Source organism: Heterodontus francisci, chromosome 20, assembly GCF_036365525.1.
Source record: "Heterodontus francisci isolate sHetFra1 chromosome 20, sHetFra1.hap1, whole genome shotgun sequence".
Taxonomy (NCBI): domain Eukaryota; kingdom Metazoa; phylum Chordata; class Chondrichthyes; order Heterodontiformes; family Heterodontidae; genus Heterodontus; species Heterodontus francisci.
In genome coordinates, this window is record NC_090390.1 from 22,178,370 (window position 1) to 22,195,390 (window position 17,021).

The 17,021-nt window shown below is 41.6% G+C and overlaps 1 protein-coding gene across 1 annotated transcript in view; it reads right to left on the bottom strand.

The window, feature by feature from the left end:
• reep3b (receptor accessory protein 3b) overlaps window positions 1–17,021 on the bottom strand; it is a 75,492-nt gene that overhangs the window by 55,180 nt on the left and 3,291 nt on the right. Inside the window, exon 2 of the mRNA XM_068052427.1 lies at window positions 4,083–4,155. Coding sequence (XP_067908528.1) covers window positions 4,083–4,155 — 73 coding nt within the window. The remainder of the gene's footprint in view (window positions 1–4,082; window positions 4,156–17,021) is intronic.

The window sequence follows — 17,021 nt, forward strand, 5'->3', positions numbered from 1 at the left end:
TCCACCTGTTCCCCTTTATCCACAGTGCATGTTACTTCTTGTCATAGGAGTTTTGTTTTTTAAAACTACGAGACCTTTAAGACTGAGGGGAAAAAAAAGGACTGTGAACTGAATGTTGACTTGATGTTTGAAGTGCAGGCTGCAAAGCAATTTGTATCGAAGAAACCAATAAGTTTTATGACTATCTTGTGACCTAGGTTGTGGTTGAAAAACTAGTTTCGCTTTTGGGTTTTTCAGTTATTGCTGGAGATGAACGGCCAGGAATACAGCCCAGAAAATACTTTCTCTTGAAAAATAATTCCTTTATCAAGTGAAACTCTAATCTCTTCATGAAGTTAAAAGAACTTTGAAGGAGTTGCAAACCTAATGTATGGGAGCTAAAATCCTTGTTGCTGTTTATGCCTGGAGAGGAAAAACCCAGGAAAAGAGAAGTTGCTACATTCTGTGCAGAAACACTGCTTTGCTCAGGTTCTGCTTCTTAATTTGGTGCCTAGCTCCTCATACTGACTATACAGAACCTCTTTCCTTGTCATACCCATGTCGTTGGTCCCTACATGGACCACAATGACTGGATCCTCCCCCTCCCACTCTAAGTTCCTCTCCAACCCTGAGCAGAGGTCCTGAACCCTGGCACTAGGCAGGCAACACAGCCATCTGGACTCTCACTCTTTGCTGCAGAGAACAGCGTCAATCCCCCTCACTACACTGTCCCCTACTACCACTACTTTCCTTTTTGCTCCTCCCACTTGAATGGCTTCCTGTAGCATGGTGCCATAGTCCGTCTGCTCATCCACACTACACCCTCGAACTTGTTGCTCAATTGCAAGGGCTGAGGCTCCTCCACTCCCAACTTCTCTATCCCCTTGCCTGCCTGACTCAGTCACACCCTCCTGTCTCTGACCACTGACCAAAACAGATGACTCTATCCCAGAGGGGTGTAACTGCCTTCTGGAACAAAGTGTCCAGGTAACTTTCCCCCTCCCTGATGCATTGCAGTGTCTGCAGCTCGGCCTCCAAGCTCAATGACACCGAGTCACAGCACCTCAAGCCGCAGACACTTACTACAGATGTGGTTGCCATGGCATCCAGGACCTCCCACATACTGCAACCATGACATATCACCTGTGCTGTCATTTTTATTGTGTTAACTTAATTAAATTTATTTTCTCTCAATTAATTTATAGTTCCCCTCCTTACCAAACTCCCTCACTTACCATCCCTTCTCCACACCGTGCCCTCCAACAGCACTCTGTAATTATGCTAAATATTCTGCACTAAGAACTTTTGTTCAATAAACTGGGATACTCCTGTATTGCAGAAATGAAAATATACCTGTAGTTACTCACAACTATTCTACATTTCATCTCATCTTTCCTGCTTAATACCTCTGTCACTTAGCAAGTTACCAGCAACTTTTAATCGAGATCACATTTTAATACTTAGTCAGTTTCTCCAAATATACAATTATCCAGTTCGAATAATACTTTTCACATTTATCATTTTTGCCAATTTTGAGGTGGGGAAAATCAAGAGCAGAATTGTTGCAGTTCCAGCACAGGGTACAAGTCATTCCACATAGGGAACAAAAGTGGAGCCTGACAAGAGTGACTGCTCAGAGCTTGGTATCCAACTAGAAGCAACATACCTGCACAGAATTTGGTTGATAATTTAAAATTCATGTAATAAACCAGTTTAGAGTTACAATTTATTCACCATTCAATTACAAAATGGTCACTATTGAGCCAAGTAGACACGGAGACCACTTGCAGTTATCAAAGATAGAAACATAACAGCAGTAGGCCATTCAGCTCCTTGAGCCTGCTCCACCATTCAATTGGATCATGGCTCATTTGAACCTCAACTCCATTTATCCTTTTTTACTTTCTAACCTTGGATACCCTTAATTAAAAAATGTCAATTGACCCCTAGCTTCAGCAACATTTAGGCAAAGGAGTGCCAGATTTACTTTATCCTTTCTGTAAAGAAGTACTTACTCGCATCAACCTTGAACCACCTAGCCTGCTCTTAACATTCCCACCAGGAGAAACAGTTTCCCTATCCACCCCATCAAATCCTTTACTAATCTTATACATCTCATTATTCCACCCCAAAATCTGCTGCACTCAAGGGAATACAAGCCTCGTCTATGCAGCCTGTCCTCAATTCAACTATTTTAGTTCCAGTATGCTCAAACCAATGTATGCCCTTCCTGAGGTGTGGTACCCAAAAGTGAACACAAAACTGAATGCAATACTCCGTATACAGTCTAAGCTAAGCTTTATACAACTAAAGCATAACTTCCACCGCTTTGTATTCCAGCCCCTTGAGATGAACAGTAATATTCCATTAAACTTTTTTTTGTACTTATTGACTAATTTTCGTTCTTTTTGTTCATGGACCCCCTAAATCTCTCTGCTCCTCCATAGTTCTTAGCTTCAAATGTACAAGCCACAATATAAAGGCAATAATAGTGGGGAGAATTTGTAATCAGAATGAACTTGGACTTGTTCACATGGAACTAGTTTCCCTACAATTTCAGTGGATATTACCAATCATTTTGTTTTTACATTTTTGCAGTTTTTTTTAAAAAAGCGTAAAAATGCATACAGTTGCTTTTAGAAGGATCCTATTACTCCCTACAATTTTAATTTTTTTGTTGGCATATTTAAATGAAGAATGTTTGCACTGGGTCTGGAACTCTTCTCTGTTCAGGCATCCAGTTCAGCATCACCACTCCCAGGTGCAAAATCAAGCTATTCTCCTCAAAAATGCCTCAGAAACTTCAGAAGAGCATCCCTATGGCAATAGTGACATCTCCATTCCCCCATTTCTAAAACAAGCCGTCACTTGGTCTCTGAATGACATTCAGACAGAAGAATAGGGACAGGCAATATATGCTTAACAGCACAGTTCTAAACAGCGTGCAGGAACACAGGAACCTGGGTTGCACGTGCAGCGATCTTTGAAGGTGGCAGGACATATTGGAATCTTGGGCTTCATAAATGGAAGCATGGAGTACAAAAGCAGGGTGTTTTGCCGAAACTTTATAAAGCTCTAGTTAGGCCCCAACTGAAATATTGCATCCAGTTCTGGTCACCACCCTTCAAGAAGGATGTGAGGGTCCTTGAGAGGGCACAGAGGAGATTTACCAGAATGGTTCCAGGACTGGAGAATTTTAGTTACAAGATTAGGAAGGAAAATCTGGGTTTGTTCTCTTTAGAAGAAAGGAGATTGAGGGGTGATTTAATAGTGTACAAGACTATAACAGGCTTAGATAAGTTGGATAAGGAAAAACTGTTCCTATTAACAAATCTTACAAGGACTAGGGGTCACAGATTGAAAGTTTGGGCAAAGGATGCAGAAGGAATATGAGGAAGCACGTTTTTATGCAGCAGGTGGTAATGACCTAGAACACACTGACCACAAGGGTGTTGGAAATGGAGACAATGACTTCAAAAGGAATTTGGATGGCCACCTGAAAGAGATTTGCAGGGCTACTGGGATCAAGTCAGGGAGTGGTACTGACTGCACAGCTCCGTGGAGAGCCAGCATGGATTCAATGGGCCGAATGGTCTTATGTGCCATAAATGACTCTATACAACCAATGGACAGAGGACACTTTCATCTCAGTTTGAACAGGTGCTGAGTTCAGGTCCCAGAGATAAAAGGCAAGTGTCTAAACCAGTTTTCTCAAGAGTGTTTTTCTTTAAACAAACATGCTACAGTTAATCTGCTCTTTGACCACTGCTAGTCACCTACAAAATGTGCTTCCTCAGAGTGGCACGCCCAACGACAGGAATTGTGCAATGTTAAGTGAAAACATTCTCAATGCCCCTCACTACAGTAACATACACCATCACTGATATGGTCTTCATGCTTCAAATCCGAACACCCCCTGCAAAAAAACTCTGCCTCACCTTAAACTATTCTAAACTACATAAATGTAAACAGGAGAGCAGGGATTGCAAACTAGAATTTATAGTAGTCAAGTGCAACAAGTATTTCCAGTTAAAAGTATTAACTAAAGAACTGTAATAACCTTTGAAAAATGAGGGTTCGGCTCAATTCAAAGAAATACTTACATATTCCTTTACGTTTTTGGTTTTCACAGCTTTGTACGAATAGTAAGCAGGATACAAGGTCCCAAACACAAGGCTGTTGAAAAAGGAAATGGGAAAATGCACATTAAATATGACCCAGTTACACACACATGCATCAGAAGCCTTCCAAAATTAGGCCAATTCATAACCCATTGAGAAAAGTTGTTTTTTGTTAAATACACTTATCCCCCACTTCTATCTATCTACTTGCAAGCAGCAGCAGGAGAATTCATTTAGACTGCTCTACCATCTTGCCAAAGATGGCAGCTCTTGGTTACAATCTTAAGTCTCCACTCTTTCTGGATACTCTTTCTTTCGAAGTATCGATCTCCTTTGTAAAATCTTAACTATCTTTTGGGGCAATGCACTTCTTGCTCAACTCTATACAGAGTCAGGTTTTCTGGGATCACTTTTAATTGGCTTAGCTCTAAATTTAAGATTACGTGCCCTTGTTCTACACAAGGGTAGGAGTTATTTTCCCATTTACCCAGGCAGATCCTAGCTCTAGTATTGTGCATTGAAATGAAATCTTGCCTTTTAAAAAAAATACACATACAGCTTTGCTGCAGGACTAAAGATAGTCTCCTGAAACAAAAATCGTTTTTAAATTATGAACTATACAGAACAGCTGATGCACTTGTGTAACTGCAATACACAAGAGTGGTACAACACCATTTTAGCAATATGCACTAACTTAGAGAACACCTCAACACATTCACACAATGCAGGCACACATGCATACTACTTAACATCTGCCACCAGTGTGCCTAACTTTGCAGTCTCAAAGTTTGGAATTCTGCCAAGAATTTATCAGTCACAGCACATTAGTGAAACTGCTGAGTTTTTGTTCAGCAGTTGTGAGCATCACTCTGACTTCAGGGAAATTGCAGAGGATGCTGGCATGCACAATGAGATGCGCCAAATAACTCCAAATCGCCTCCAGACCCATGCTTCCACCATTCACTTTGCTATCACACAAGAGCTCCATGCACCCCTCTGCTGCCTCCAGATCCACACTCTCCTCCCCCTCCCTGGTTTCCATGGTGAAATCTAGTGTTTACTTTGTTACTTTTGGAACACTGAAAAGTATAAAAACTGAACAAAACAGAGTACATATAAATGACGATTGGGATCATATGCCCAATTGCATCTACTAACTAAAAATTAAATAGCTACATGTAGCGAGTGGATTCCACAATTTAGTGGACAACACATTTAAAAACAAGGGTTGTCAGGAGACAAACCTCTACTCCTGCCTTTCAAATTATATGTATTTTCACATTTCATAATTACCTCCCTCCACCACCACCAACACCCCCCACCCCCGTCTAAACATAAAACATTTTCTCGCAGCCAATTATACTGGACTTCCAAGTACAACCGCAGCAGTTGTCAACACACTGGTGAAAAGCAGACACTATTTTTATGACAAAGAGGAGACAATGGGTGAATTGTTTATGTCTTGATATATGCCCATCTGCTTCTATTCCAAAAATTACAACATTGAAGAATAATTCACAGACTGGATTCCTCATTCCCAGTAAATACTTCTGTTTGAGCTCGTCAAACACACCTTCAAAAGTACTCCATATTTAGGCCCTGATAATTATTTTCACGCTTTGGTAGATGCATAGGAATTTGGAAATGCTTGTTCCTCAAAGAAATACAATGTTTGCTGTGACCTCAAGAATCGCATTTCTCAAATGGCTTTAGAAACCTACAAGTACTCAGTGTACGAACTACACTTCAAAACCATGGCATTATGTAGACATGAGAGCGCATCTTGTGTACAGACTAATGGCTGCTTGCCCAGAAGAACCAGATGGGAACAAAGCCAGGCTTTCATTCTGGCTTCAGCTAAAACTTAAACAGTCTTTCATAATGGAAGGCTTACATATGAAAGTATGCACAGAGCTCGCAGGCAGCAAACCCTCAACACTTTCAATTGTTTTCAACCAGATACTGTATGCAGCCAGGAGATTTTGTACTGTACCACAGTTGGACCAAGAATCTTGGCTATAACGACATCTGTTACCCAAATTGTGCTAATAATGGCTTAATTTCAGATTAAGTGCTCTATACTGTAGGAGAGAATAACTTACTCCCTTGTGTAAGGCAATATGCATAATACTATAAATGTATTTCACGTCCAGGTTGCTGGGCATATTGAGCAAATTAAAAATTCAGGCATGGATTGGAGTTTGTAAAAAATACTTGCATTAATATAAACAAAGTGACTGTATGGTTAATTTGGACTTTATTTTCTGTACAACAGTTGTAACAGGTCAGCATCTGGTTTTCCTGCTGTGCATGATATGAGAGAACAATGATGCAGATTTCAAATGTAGGACAAAACAATTGGAAAATCCACACATTTATTTCCTATATGAAAGGGCAATATGCATGTGGAATAGACTAACAGCAGGAACATTGGAACAAGAAACTAGGGCAGGCTTCAAAAAGGTCCCATCAGTAAACAGAATTCAGAGTTGGTGGACAAAAGTTTGGTGGGCAGCTACAATGGACAACACTTGCCTGAAAATTGTCATTGTATTATACTGAACGAACAGTTTCAAATGTTGTGGAAGTAAACTTACAGTAACCTGAAAGCACACATCTAAAATCTGTTCAACAGTTGGAATATTCCATTCCAATATTACGCAAAACTGAAATTTTGCTTATTTATTTCAGTTGCCACAAAAGTAGCAATGTTTAAACCTGGTTGTCAAGGTGCAGCCAGTGGTAGTGTTAAATAATTTTTCACAGGATTAGAGCAATCCACAAGTATAGGGAAGATCATTCTGCTTGGTTAAAAACCATGAACTCAACTTAAGTGCAAAGCTCCTGGTTAGAACATGCAAGGTACAGACAAGTATTTCAAGTCAACCAGCAACAAAAAATTGTGGATCTCAATTAAGGGATAACATGATCACCCTGATAAATTATTTTGAAACAAGGCTGATTTAGATTCAGTGTGGAAAGACACATCTGAACACAAATCCCTCTGAACAAAACCCTTTCATTGACAGGGAAGGAACGGAAACACAAAATTTCCTCATCTTCCCCTCCCCACTCCTTGCTGTTCTGATTAAGCTGAGACAGCAAACAGATACTGCTTTGCTTAAAACAAAAGTGGCTAAAATCCAAACAGATAAAATAGTAAACAGCAAGCTGGATCCAACACCTCAAAGAAAACTTAAGATTTTCTGATTTTAATGAGGAACTTTACTGCTGTAATCTCACATATACAGCTCCAATTTGTACATTGGATTTAATCTCCAGTAAATATGCTCTCCCAAGTAATCAAAGCAATACATTATACATCAGTGCACAGCAATCTTACAATATATGGTCCACCCAAAATAACAGTTTGCTGATAAAAATTAACCTTCAAAGTGCTAGTTATGTTGCTGCGAGTGAACTAAATAACCTCATTACAGTTTGAGGTACACTTCTGCATGAGTAAGAAATTGACCATTTGGGAATAATGAAATGAGTCACAACCACCATAATGTTTCCATCAGAGTGGGGGCGGTTGAGTGCTCCCAGTTCCAATGAGATAGGATCAGACATGACCAAGATATCAAGGCAAAATACTGTAGATAGTGGAAATCTGAAATCAATACACAAAATGCTGGAAATGCTCAGAAGGTCCAGCAGCATCTGTGGAGACACAAATTGAATGTTTCAAGTCGAACCAGTTCTGATGAAAGGTCGACATGAAACATTAACTCTGTTTCTCGCTCTAAAGATGCTGCCAGACCTGCTGAGCATTTCCAACACTTGCTGTTCTTATTTAAGATGAAAAGACCCCCTTTTCTCCTACATGATCACAAAGGTCATAGCAAACCAACTCGCAAGAAACAACTCCATGCCATGTTTTCATTTCACTACTCAAACACAATAAATTTATGTGACATCAAATGGGAGGATGCAGGTTGGCATTCACAAAAGTCCTCAAAGTTCTAGCTTTTGGTTTTTACACTGGAGTAGCAGAAAGCAGAAGTTTCTTTTAAGCATCCATCCAAAAGACAGACAAGGCCAAGTAAGCATAAAAACTACAAAGCAGATGTTCTGATTTCTTTCCAAAGACCAGTCACAAAAAAATGAAATCTGGTTGTACATCTTAATGCCATGGCTGGAGGTCCCATTCAATTGTGCTGACTTGTGCAGCGCAATTCCAGATTATCAGTGTAAATGGCACAATAGAATGTGGAATTTTAAAAGCAATCGGTGTTCAGGGCAACTCAAGTTTCCGCAATCTTTGGCACTAGTTTAAAAGATCACAGTAGAAGTCAGCTCCGCCCCCTGGGTAAATTAATCACCATTAGGAGTTTCCAGTAATTGGATTCATTTGCAGGCCTTTTGGGAGGCTCGAAAAAATTAAGCTTGATTGTTTGGGTGCAAGGACACTAATAGGTATGTTATGAAATCTTTTGAATTTTTTTTCCAATTTACGAAAAGAAATGACGATTAGCTTGTGGTGCAATTAGAAAATAGATTTGCATATTTTTAAATGTCATTCAGTAATATAAAATATGGTTACACACAGGAGGTGGACTGACACTGATTTAAAATGCTTAATGGTGATAAATCCATTTTCAGCTGCATTAATCCAATTTTACAAAGTCACCACTCAAATAATGAGGATTTTTTAAAGAAGCTAAGTTTTAATAAAAAGGAGCATTTATGTTTCAGTACCAAACTAGACAAAAATCAACTTTGTACTGATGATAAATTACTGAGTTGAGGTGGTCATCAATGAAGAGCAGATGTACAAAACCAGTGGATGGGAGAGAGTTCTACCATCCAGTTTTACTTTTGGGGTGAACACCTGTCGATTCTGTTTGGCAAGATTACTACACTTTTTATGGAGTGGATTTGATAATCTGAAAGCTCTTTATTGTTCCATCCATATCTTGGAGGTTAATTAAGGAAGATGTACATTTTTTTTTCAGGAAAAGCATTAAGCCGAATAGCTTTTTCTAGCTAGTTAATTAATTGGTGTCAGTTTAAAATCAGACAATATTCTTCCTTACGTTGCAACTGTTGATAAAATAGTACACAGGAATATTTCAAAGTCGGTTAATGGAAGCACTAACTTTTAAATGTTCAGTCTCTATTGAGAGATCAGCTTATTGTAACGCAACCTGCCTTATTTTATGTTCCACCTGTTATGTTTCCCTGGAAGCTCTGAATACTTTCAGCTTCCACAGCTCTAATTTCAAACTCTCACTGACTTTTCAGATACCAGTTTCCAGGGCTGTAACAATTCAACTGGAACTTCCTTGCACCATAGCTGTCTTGTGGGGCAGATTTTCACTATTCAACCCACTATATACTGCAGCCTTAATAGTTATAGCTTCCCAATCACTTCAGAATTCAAGCAACCCTCTTCTTTGGACCTCAGCCAAAACACACCATTACTTATAAAAGCCAATTTGATTGGAAACTGAAGAAAATCCAATCAGGTCCAGATGGCTCCAGTAAAAACTTCCAAATTCTTGAATTGTCTAAATGGTCATCTAAACCTGAAGAGTTTTATAAATTACCAGTTTATCTCCCTTACACCCTCCACTCCCAATTCAATATTCCAATTGTGACAGCAGAATTTCTAAATTGAAACTTCTGCGATGTCACTGCCTTTGATCCATCATTCCTAGTTACCATCAACAACCAGCCATTACTGTATAATCAGAAACCCAATTAAATCCTGCTCCATGTAGCTTCCCTTCACCTGTACTAGTCCAAAACAAACATGTCAAGTCCTGATAAATGGCAACCAACTGTTAAAAAATGACAACTCTAACAGTTGCACAGTTACTCGGTCACTGAGACTGCAAGAAGGTGGCACTCAACTGGAAGCTTGAGCTGAGTACGCACCTGTCTATTTCAAAATATACACTATATGAAGTAAGGGGAGGCAGTGGCGCAGTGGTATTGTCACTGGACTAGTAACCCAGAGACCCAGGGTATTGCTCTGGGGACATGGGTTCAAATCCCACCACAGCAGAAGGTGGAATTTGAATTCAATTAATAAATCTGGAATTAAAAAGCTCGTTTAATGATGGCCATGAAACCACTGTCGATTGCTGTAAAAACCCATCTGGTTCACTAATGTCCTTTAGGGAAGGAAAGCTGCTGCCCTTACCTGGTCTGGCCTACATGTGACTCAGAGCCACAGCAATGTGGTTGACTCTTACATGCCCTCTGAAATGGCCTAGCAAGCCACTCAGTTAGGGCAATTAGGGATGGGCAATAAATGCTGGCCTGGCCAGTGATGCCCACATCCAATGAATGAAAAAAATTTCCTGTGGCATTGCTAACACTGAGTCAGAAAATAAGGAAGGGAACTATACCATGCAACACACGATATATAAAACGTTAATCTTCAATATAAGGTGTTCCTGGAGATAAGATAACCATCTTGCAGCTGTCATTGTCACTCTTTCTTGGCGACTTCACGTAGAGTCTTCCATATAGGTAAAACATTTCTCACATTGAGGCGCGCAAACCATTTTCTCCCACTTATTGTCTAAGCAACTCTTTCCTATTTCATGTTTCCTCGCTAAAGTAGTGTGGCACACATGTACATTACTTCACCAATGTACTCAATTTCCATCTCTTGCTATTTTTAAAACACAAGCATACACAACTAAAGAGTACTGGGATCAGTCGGGGATAGGCTACTTAGCAGATGCTGGACTCCAAGCCAAGTGAGAAAGTGTCAGGATAGAGACATAGGCTGGGTGGCAGCGCAGGATCATAGGACCCAGAATTGGCACGTGTGGGGGGCCAAAGCTGGGCAGATTGATGCCTACAAGCATTCACAGGAATGATGATCAAAGAAAGAAGGGGTCTGGGACTGCTCTGGATGGGTGGACAGGAGGAGTTAGGTAAAATTTAGGCCCCAATATTGGGAGGGGGCAGTCTGTCAGTCATCTGCAAATGGAGTTTTGTGAACATGGGGAAAGGGTACTGATCTTTTGGAGCACTTGGACACATTGGCACTGGAAGCAAATCCGGTTGGGATATGGAAGCATTGACAAGGGTCTGGATTTGCCAGCATGGGGACTGGGGGGGAACGAGGAAAATTAGGGGTTTGGTAGCACTCTGGCAAGAAAGGAAAAACAGTTCAGAGGTCCATACTGGAGTAGTCAGAGCACTGAGAGCTGCTTTATCAGCACAGACAACAGCTGCAGCCAGAGAGGAGCAAGCTGCTGCAGCCACAGTTGGCTGCAAAGTGCTGACACAGCATAACCCAACATGAGCGCCAGGAAGCAAAGTCATTTCATCAGCAAAGGTAGAGTGATAACAACAGAACCCTGATCTAAGCACAGCAGGAAAACAAAGTCGATGCAGTCATGCCAGGGGAAGGGGAAGAGAGAGGGAGATGACAAGTTTCAGAAAAGCAACAGAACTAAACTCTGAACTGGATCAAGCCAAGCAACCAACAGCACACGAGAATCTCTTGAAAGTTCTGCTTACATGGATTACATGCACCACCACAAGACTGGAATCAAATTTATAGCTTTTTTTTTTGTTATTCCTCATTAGAAACAGAAACCAGAGAATTACAAACCCACAAGTGAATACAGGCTTCAGATCACAGGATTAGCTCAGGATTTTCTCCAGTCAATATCTTCCCATTACACTGCAACAGAACGATTTCTATTGACCCACTAATAGCTGACAGCGAAGTATACAGGATTATTTTTCAGAGTAAATAAATGAATGCCTTCTCTTGGGAAGCGTAGTTGTGAGCAGAGATGAAAAAATAATTCGCTATATTTACTGTACAGCCACAGAATTCTATAAACACCGCAGTGGCAAAATGCAGGGACACCCTGTTAGAGAAGACAAACAGGATGTGTATTTCACAAACTAATGAGACTAGTCAGTGTGCCATAGGGATTTTTTTTTTTTTTAAATATATTCGTTCCTGGGATGCGGGTGTCGCTGGCTAGGCCAGCATTTATTGCCAATCCCTAATTGCCCTCGAGAAGGTGGTGGGTTCCATATGGGAAATTAAGACCTTGTGCAGTCTTCAGGTGAAGCAGGGTTAGGGAACAGGTGATAATTTGATCAGACTGTCTACAAGTAATTCAATCCCCATTTTCAAGTTACACTTTGTCCTTTTTTTGTAATTCCACTGTAAATTGCTACATCCACATTTATAATAGAAACAGCTTACATAAAGTAGTCACACTGTAATTACAGATCAGTACCTCCATTTACAAGCAAGTGTAATTACAGCATGTGAGACAAGATCACATTGGCAGTTTCCATTAGAAATGTGGATATAGGGAGTTGTAATAGAAAAGGTTGAGAGTCTGAATGACTCAGATATAACTGGAGTCAAAAATATGGACACCACAGCTCTGGATGATTTCTTAGGAGCAAGATGAACTAATCTTCTGTTGCTTTACGAGTTCTGGAGGTTTACTTTTTGCTCCTTCACCTGTTCCTTGTTCTCCCCTCACCACCTCTACCCCCTGCCACTCCACCCTTGCCATAGATTCAATACATTGAAAATTAGATTCAAACAAACAAATCCCCTATTAGAGTAGAGAATATGCTGTTCTCTAAATTCAGGAACATTATGCCAGGTAACATGACATAATATTCTGCTGTACCTTTAAGACCACAAGGCCAAATTGCACGTTGAAGTCAATAATAGGCTAATTACGGTGCAATATTTCACTGTAGGTCAGCAGCTGATTATCAACCCCTGACTCCTTACATCAGCACACACCCACAAGGCCAAATGGCCCCCTTTTCACTACCAAATGAATGACTAGATTTTGCTTTAGTAACAATGGCACAAGAGTCAGTGCTTACCCTCATCACTTGTCTGAAATTTCTGGAATCTGCACATGCACTGTTAAACATGGAAATCCAGAAGCTGCTGTCAGCGATTCTACACTTCCCCATGCAGTGCTCTGTTGAAGCCACCCATCCCAAGACTGCAATCAAGTAGAAATCACTGAACTGATGTGAACTACGCTATTAGCCTTGACGTAAAAGTCCTTGGAAAAAGTTAAACACCTCGAATGGTATTACTGGGTTTTTAAATCGTGTACTAAGCTCATATTACTGCTGAAAAATCTCTCTGGCACTGAGAACTAATTTTATATTTGTTGAATTTCTCCAATATAATAATCACTTTAAAAAAAAATTTGCTATTTCAGCTTCTATCTTAATTCCATGTATATATTCCAAGCATTTATTTTGCTCTCAAACATAATTAAAAGTGATGGATAATCAGTGCATTTTACTTGCTAGTTTGCTGCTTGAGAATACTTCAATGTGATGGACTACTTATCCTGCTTGATGGCATCACTGTTGTCTGGTGACCTCGGCAGGAAAAGCAAAATCCACACCAGAAATCAAACTTTGTGGGTACCTTTTTTGAAGTCAGTGACCAGTGCTGTCACTTCACTGCTGGCTGTGAAATCCTGACCAATGAAGGGATTTGGAGAATTCCTTACCATTTTGTATGAAGAGTGTTATTTGAAGATGCAATAGTCCACTACAGGCAATGGTGGAGGTAGAATCCACAATAAATGTCAATAGGTAAGTGGATAAATATTTGGAAAAAGTATTTTAGAAGGATAAGGGAGTGGGCAGAGGGCATTCAGAGAGTTGGCATATGTGTGATGAGCCAAATAACTACCTTCTGTGCAGTAAAATTCTGTTATTCTATTCCATTGCTTCCATTTGCACAATTCCAAGACTGCTAGAAAGAATCCGTGTGTGAATGCTGGGCAAGGGCAGAATTGGGCTCAGCTGTGTTGTATTTCTTGGTCCAACAGCCAACTGACTCTCACTGTCTAGGCACACATGAAGGATGAGGTACCACAGTACACACGCTTAGCGAGAGAAATTTGTGTGAACAAGAAATTGACAAAAAAATTGCATATTGTTACAGTTCGGTATAGTAATTACACTAATTTCTGAGAATGATACAGCACAGAAGGCAGCCATTTGGCCTATCTTACCTGCGCGAGCTCTGAGAGGGCTATCCAATTGGCCCCACTCCTCTGCCCTTTCCCCAAAGCCCTGCAAACTTTACTCCTTCAAGTATTTATCTAATTTGCTTTTGAAAGTTATTAAAATATTCTTCCACCACAATTTCAGGCAGTGCATTTTCACCTTGCCTCAGGTTCTTTTGCTAATTACCTTAATTTGAGAAAATTATATTTGTCATACACAACTATTTAATTACCTTTTGAGCAAATTCCACTTGCTTTCACCTTTCTATTAAAGCACATGCAAACTGACACTCCAGTTAAACATAAGGAAGATCAAAGCAGTCTTATTTATTTATTTAGAGATACAGCACTGAAACAGGCCCTTCGGCCCACCAAGCCCGTGCCGACTATCAACCACCCATTTCTCCTAATCCTATATTAATCCCATATTCCTACCACATCCCCACCTTCCCTCAATTCCCCTACCACCAACCTATACTAGGGGCAATTTATAATGGCCAATTTACCTATCAACCTGCACGTCTTTGGTTGCGGGAGGAAACCAGAGCACCCGGCGAAAACCCACGCGGTCACAGGGAGAACTTGCAAACTCCGCATAGGCAGTACCCAGAATTGAACCTGGGTCGCTGGAGCTGTGAGGCTGCAGTGCTACCCACTGCGCCACAGTCCCCAAGAACTCAGTACCCTTGCCAATGAATACATCCCTCGACATGGCCTATCTGACTTCAAACTGAAATTTTAACTCAATATCCTTTCCAATTCAAATGCAGGGACCACCATCTGCCACCTTCACAACATTGCTTCCCTCCAACACTACAGGAGCCCATCTCCTGCCGAAAACCTGTAACACTACAGGAGCCCATCTCCTGCCGAAAACCTGTAACACTACAGGAGCCCATCTCCTGCCGAAAACCTGTAACACTACAGGAGCCCATCTCCTGCCGAAAACCTGTAACACTACAGGAGCCCATCTCCTGCCGAAAACCTGTAACACTACAGGAGCCCATCTCCTGCCGAAAACCTGTAACACTACAGGAGCCCATCTCCTGCCGAAAACCTGTAACACTACAGGAGCCCATCTCCTGCCGAAAACCTGTAACACTACAGGAGCCCATCTCCTGCCGAAAACCTGTAACACTACAGGAGCCCATCTCCTGCCGAAAACCTGTAACACTACAGGAGCCCATCTCCTGCCGAAAACCTGTAACACTACAGGAGCCCATCTCCTGCCGAAAACCTGTAACACTACAGGAGCCCATCTCCTGCCGAAAACCTGTAACACTACAGGAGCCCATCTCCTGCCGAAAACCTGTAACACTACAGGAGCCCATCTCCTGCCGAAAACCTGTAACACTACAGGAGCCCATCTCCTGCCGAAAACCTGTAACACTACAGGAGCCCATCTCCTGCCGAAAACCTGTAACACTACAGGAGCCCATCTCCTGCCGAAAACCTGTAACACTACAGGAGCCCATCTCCTGCCGAAAACCTGTAACACTACAGGAGCCCATCTCCTGCCGAAAACCTGTAACACTACAGGAGCCCATCTCCTGCCGAAAACCTGTAACACTACAGGAGCCCATCTCCTGCCGAAAACCTGTAACACTACAGGAGCCCATCTCCTGCCGAAAACCTGTAACACTACAGGAGCCCATCTCCTGCCGAAAACCTGTAACACTACAGGAGCCCATCTCCTGCCGAAAACCTGTAACACTACAGGAGCCCATCTCCTGCCGAAAACCTGTAACACTACAGGAGCCCATCTCCTGCCGAAAACCTGTAACACTACAGGAGCCCATCTCCTGCCGAAAACCTGTAACACTACAGGAGCCCATCTCCTGCCGAAAACCTGTAACACTACAGGAGCCCATCTCCTGCCGAAAACCTGTAACACTACAGGAGCCCATCTCCTGCCGAAAACCTGTAACACTACAGGAGCCCATCTCCTGCCGAAAACCTGTAACACTACAGGAGCCCATCTCCTGCCGAAAACCTGTAACACTACAGGAGCCCATCTCCTGCCGAAAACCTCATCTACACCTTTGTCACCTCCAGGTTCATATTTCAATGCTCTCCTGTCTGGCCTCACATCCTTCACCTAAAACTCTGAGAATTGCATCCTGTCTCAAATCAAGTCCAGCTCACCCGTCACCCCTGTACTCACCGATGTTCATTGATAGCCTGTCCCCAGCATAAGAAATAGGAGCAGTAGGCAGCCATTCGGTCCCTCGAGTCTGCTCTGCCATTCAATAAGATCATGGCTGATCTGACTGTGGCCTTAACTCCACTTTCCTGCCTGCTCGCCATAACCCTTGTAGATCAAAAATCTGTAACTCAGCCTTGAATATATTCAATGACCCAGCCTCCACTGCTCTCTGGGGGAAAGAATTCCAAAGATTAACGACATTCTGACACAAGAAAAAAAGAAAGAGGAGCAGGAGAAGACCATATATCCCATTAAGCCTGCTCCACCATGCAAAACAATCATGGTTGATCTTTGGATTCAACTCCCCTTTCCTGCCCGCTCGTCATATCCCTAGATACCCTGAGACCAAAAATCTGTCTATCCCAGCCTTAAATATATTCAACAATGGAGCATCCACAACCCTCTGGGTCGAGAATTCCAAAAGAGTCACAACCCTTTCAGTGAATTAACTTCTCATCAGTCCTAAATGATCGGCCTCTTATCCTGAGACTGTGTCAGTGTTTTAGATGCCCAACCAGCAGAACAAATCTCTCAGTGTCTACCTATCCAGCCCCTTTAGAATTTTATATGTTTCAATGAGATCACCTCTCATTCTCCTAAACTCCAGAGAATATAGGCCCAATTTACTCAGTCTCTCATCATAGGACAACCCCTCATCCCAGGGACCAATCTAGAGAACCCATCAAGTGTTGGATAAACTTGTTGACATAACGTTAGCTG